Consider the following 5,337-nt stretch of genomic DNA (forward strand, 5'->3'; position numbering starts at 1 on the left):
GTGTTCTACCGACAGTGACCTTTGAAACTGTGGTCCCAGCTCTCTTCATGTCATTGACCAGCTCCTCCCTTGTAGTTCTGGGCTGATTCCTCACCTTTCTTATCATCAGTGATACCCCACGAGGTGAGATCTTGCATGGCGCCCCAGTCCGAGGGAGACTGACAGTCGTCTTTAGCCTCTTCCATTTTCTAACAATTGCTCCAACAGTTGATCTATTTTCACCAAGCTGCTTGGCAATTGCCCCGTAGCCCTTTCCAGCCTTGTGGAGGTCCACAATTTTGTCTCTGGTGTCTTTTGACAGCTCTTTGGTCTTGCCCATGGTAGTAGTTGGCATCTGATTGACTGTGGGGTGGACAGGTGTCTTTATAGAGCTCAGACAGGTGCTACTAATTTAGATTGAGTGGAGTAGAGGTGGACTTTTTCAAGACACAGTAACAGTTCTTTGAGAGCCAGAATTCTTGCTGTTTCTCAGGTGTTCAAATACTTGTGTTCAGCAGTGCAAGACAAATAAATTCTTTAAAAATCATACAATGTGATTTCCTGAAATTTTTTTTTTTAATTCCGTCAGAGTGGGAATGCACCTACAATGTGAATTTCAGACCCCTCCATGATTTCTAAGTGGGAGAACATGCAAAATCGCAGGGTGTTCAAATACTTCTGTTCCTCACTGTATATAATTTTCTGAAGCACACAAGCTCAAATATGGTGAGGAAGCTCTCTTGAGGTGTAACTTTTACTCTTTGTGTTTTCAGGTGGACTATGGTGCCACTGCAGAAGAATTGGAGGCTCACTTTCATGGCTGCGGCTCAGTAAACAGAGTCACCATCTTATGTGACAAATACACAGGGCATCCCAAGGGGTAATAACAATTATGTATTTTAACTCTGCAGCTGCTCATTAATAGCTGGATAACAGGTCATCATCATTGTTGCATGTGGCCACTAAACCTCATTAAAACTGTAGGTGGACAGATTCTTTTGTCTAAGTATCAATACCAATGATGGAGTAATCCCAAAGATGCACTAGAGCTGAGTAGTTGGGGGAAAAAAAGGGCTCAACAATTATGGCTGCCAGATATGAAAAATGTTATTCTGGCTGCACATTTTGACAACCACTTAAATTGGAGATTTAAGGGGGGGCAGTCTGACGCATGCTCTTTGTCTGCTGGTGGGAGTGTGCGCGTGCATCGGGGTGGAACTTCACCGTGCACAAAGCAGAGAGCAGAGGAGAATTGTATACATGCGACCATGTAGAGACAGAAATGACACGCCGTCGTGTAAATAAGATAAAGAATGTATGGCAATTTAGTTTGTTTAATAAAAGAATAAGGTCTACAAAGTAACCTTAAACGATTCTGTTGTGATCTGGCGCTATATAGAAAATAAAATTAACTTGACCTTCAAGGAGGGGCGGGGTGCCCCCTTATCTAATGGTAGGGTAAACACCGGTCTGTAATTATTTCAGAATAATAAAACAAAAGAGCCTCTCCTAAAAATGAGAGGATAGTTTGTGAACTCGCACAACACCTGTTGCTGGTGTTGTCGCAAGTGTACAGCACAATGAACCACAATGCCATTAATTGATTTGAATAGATGGATAGATAAACAACGGTATATGTACCGATGAAAAGAGATGTGTAACACTCGAAACAAAGTGGGTAATTGAGAAACCCCATATTTTAACGGCCATAATGCAGACATAGTAACTTCTCCAGCCTTACAACAATTCTCGAATGTTACAGAAACAAGGCATTAACGGCCACATACATTCCCAAAGTAGTGAAATTAATTCAAATGGGTAGCGTAGTATGGACAGTGACATCAGGGGGCTTCACCCGCTGGCTGCTTGGTCAGGTAAAACAGGAACATTCCCAGACATGCAGCAAGCTCAGGCACTTTATTTTTCTTCACATTCTCTGGTCACAGTGCAGCAGCAAGGTAAAATATATTCACAAAACCTGGTGCAGTCAAAAAAAAAAATTCCACTTTTACAATGGCACTGCAGATGTCAGGCAAGCTCGCAGGAATGTGCAACTGCCTAGAGATTATGACCACTCAAGGAAATCGGTAAACTATCATGCAAGACTTTTTGTTAGAAAAAAGTCTCATTAGTGAGAGTTTGCAAGACGTGTATAAGCCAAGTTGCTTCTGCATATAAATACTAGAACATTCACCTTTTTTTTTTCTTTAAGCTTTAGGTCACGTCTAAGATGATAATTCACCGTTGTAGCATTGCAGAAAAGTAAAAAAAAAAAGGGGGAAAGCATACCATACCATGGGCTCTTTGTGTGTAGGAAGCCACTAGGGCTTGACCTGAATATCCAACTATGTTGCAATCTTGTTGGAAAAGCCCAGAGTGGAAATTGTTGAGGTAGCAGCTCTTTCAGGTTAAAATGATAACCAGTAGGGTCACACCAGCGGTTGCTGACCAACGTGAACTCCCTGACTTAAATTGATGACAGGACAAAATGAAAATGGTTGCTGTCAGGCTTGTGGCCTCGCTGCAGCTGGTGGACAGACAACACACTGTCTGCTGTTAGCCAAAGATTGTTTATGTCGTCAAGAGGCATCACTCTGTAACACCACTGAATAATTTGTGAACTGAGTGCTTCTCTGTAGTTCCAACAACTCCAACAGAGTGACATACCTTCACAGGTAAAACTGTCAATCACATGTCAATGATGTAAATGTAGCACATTCTTTAAAAAAATTTTTTTTTTTAAAATTGAAACAAACACATTAACAAAACCGTATCGAACATGGGAGACAAGACAACATGACATTACAAAAGGATATAGAGTGTTTAACGAGGCTGTAGTGTGTGAAGTGTGGGTATTTCCAACTTATGCAGTCTATGAAATGCAAGAAAGGGAAAAGGAGGGGAAGTAAATTAAAAAAAAAACTAATGAAATGACCAATAATGATGATAACAGTACTATTAAAAAAATCAGCTTGTTACATTTCTAGAGGTTGGTGGGAATGTGCGTGGCCTCAGCCCCAGCTATTTGATTCAAATTGAAATGTGTTAAAAATGGGTTCCATGTGTCATAAAAAGCAGATAAACTATTCTTGTGAGTGGATGCCATTTTCTCTAATGTGATGTATTCTGTTAGAAGGTTGGTCCAGTGGTTTGTGTATTGATTTTTTTGAAGGATTGTTTTCTTGGCAATAGCTAGAGAAATGAGGAGTGGGTTTTTATATTTAATTGGTAGGTGGTCAATTTCTAGGATATTACCGAGTAAGCAAAGTGATGGAGAAGGAGGAATTCTACAGCCCAAGATGGTGGAGAGTTTCTCTGTCACTGCTATCCAGAAGGAATAAACTGGTTGGCAGGTCCAAGTAGCATGAAAGTAACTGTCGGTGCAATCTAGAGTGCACTGTGAGCAGATGTCTGTGTCAGTAAAACCCATTTTGAACATTTTACTTTCTGTAATATGGGTCCTATAAATGGTCTTGTATAAGTTGTAAGTTTACACTGCTGGCCATAGAAAAGGTGTTATTGCTAATTTCTGTCCAGAAGTTAGAGTTGAGGGGGGAAGAGTTAAATCATTTTCCCATTTGAGTTTGGGTATTGTTATTGTTGAGTCTATATTTGATATGAGTTTATATAGCTTGGATATTATTTTCTTGGAGGATGTAATTTTCATAATTTCTTCAATTAATTGGGAAGGCTGTAGTGCCAAATTGGAGTGTATCTACATGGTGCAAGTGATGATTTAGTGATTTTATTTACTTTCCACCAGGCTGTCAGAGTTGAGAGGATTGTGATGTTCTTACAGTAATTCATTTTCTTAGTAGAGTTTGGTAGAAAAGGGAGGTCTGCAACCGAGTTGTTATTTTTACAGTAATTTTGCTCTAATTCTATCTATGCGCTGTTGTAACTATCCTTCTGAATCAATTTGACTAACTGTAGCCTATTTGCCAAGTAGTAATATTGGAAATTTGGTGCTTCTAGGCCACCTAGTGATTTCTTCTTTTGGAGTGTAGATAGAAAAATTTTGGGTTTCTTGTTTTTCCAATGAAATTGTGAAGTTAAAGAATCAAGTGATTTAAACCATTTATCTGTGGGTGTTCTGGGAAGCATTGTAAACAGTCGATTTGAGGTTTTTCATTTTGACAGTAGCTATTAGACCGATGAGTGAGAGAGGAAGATTGGACCAACGTTTTAAAATCATCTCCTATCTTTTTTAGCAGGGGGGTGTAGTTGAGATTAAAAAGTTTTGACAGCCTGGGAGAGATATTAATACCAAGATATTTAATGTTGCCTGTGCAGAATTGGGGGGAGGAGTCTTGAGCTGCAGAATCCCAGGCATCCTCAGAGTGGTAGTATGGTGGGTTTATTCCAGTTGATTGTGTAGTTTGAGATCTTAGAAAATGTGTTAATAATATGTAAAGTTTCCTGTAGAGAATTATAGGGATCCTGTAACAACATAATAATAACATATAATAATAAATCATCTGCATAAAGACTAATTTTGTATTCCTTTAATTATATTCTGTCGTATAGCTGCTGTGAGAGGTTCGATGAAAATGGCAAATAGAGATGGTGAGACTGGGCATCCTTGTCTGGTACCCTGCTGTAAAATGAAACTTTGTGAACTGATCCCGTTTGTACTTATTGTCGCCCTAGGTGATGTGTACAGTGTTCTTATCCAATGGATGAACGACACTCCAAACCCAAATCTGCATAATGTACAAAAGAGGAATGTCCAGTTAACTTTATCAAATGCTTTCTCTGCATCTAGTGATAAAACTATGGTTATGTTTATAAAACTCAGCTGGTAGTCCATCAGGTCCGGGTGCTTTATTTGGCATTGAAATCACTGCTTTATGGAGTTCGTCAATAGTGAGAGGAGCATCTAATCTGTCAGCTTGTTCTCTGGGTAATGTTGGCTATCTAAGAAAGTGTCTATTTCTGATGATTTTGGGTTGTAATTGGAGGAGTAAAGTTTACTGTAAAAGGTTTGGAATACATTAATATCTTGTGGATTATGAACAATTTCACCTCTAGGATTGAGTATGGATGGGATTGATGCTTTTTCCTTTTTGCATTGTAATTGATTAGCCAGATAATTACCTGTTTTGTTGCTATATTTGAAAGTGTTCATATTTGAGTTGTTGAATGAGAAATTGCGCTTTTTTTATATATAATATTTTCAAGTTGCATTTTTAGTTCGCCTAATTCATTTTGTGTTTGTTCGCTAGGGTTTTGAGAATGTAAATCTGTGAGTTGTTTTATCTTTTGTTCTAAGGTGCTTTCCAGTTCTAGTTGATTTTTCTTTTTGTACGATGAGTATGATATTATTTTCCCTCTAATTACTGCTTTGCCTGTTTCCCA

At 38.8% G+C, this 5,337-nt stretch overlaps 1 protein-coding gene across 3 annotated transcripts in view; it reads left to right on the forward strand.

The window, feature by feature from the left end:
• The window catches only part of pabpn1 (poly(A) binding protein, nuclear 1), a 43,761-nt gene that overhangs the window by 24,782 nt on the left and 13,642 nt on the right, over positions 1-5,337 (forward strand). For all 3 annotated transcript variants that reach the window (XM_020610494.1, XM_020610495.1, XM_020610497.1), the window contains exon 4: positions 753-859. In XM_020610494.1, coding sequence (XP_020466150.1) covers positions 753-859 — 107 coding nt within the window. The remainder of the gene's footprint in view (positions 1-752; positions 860-5,337) is intronic.

Source organism: Monopterus albus, unplaced genomic scaffold (assembly GCF_001952655.1).
Source record: "Monopterus albus unplaced genomic scaffold, M_albus_1.0 scaffold105.1, whole genome shotgun sequence".
NCBI lineage: Eukaryota > Metazoa > Chordata > Actinopteri > Synbranchiformes > Synbranchidae > Monopterus > Monopterus albus.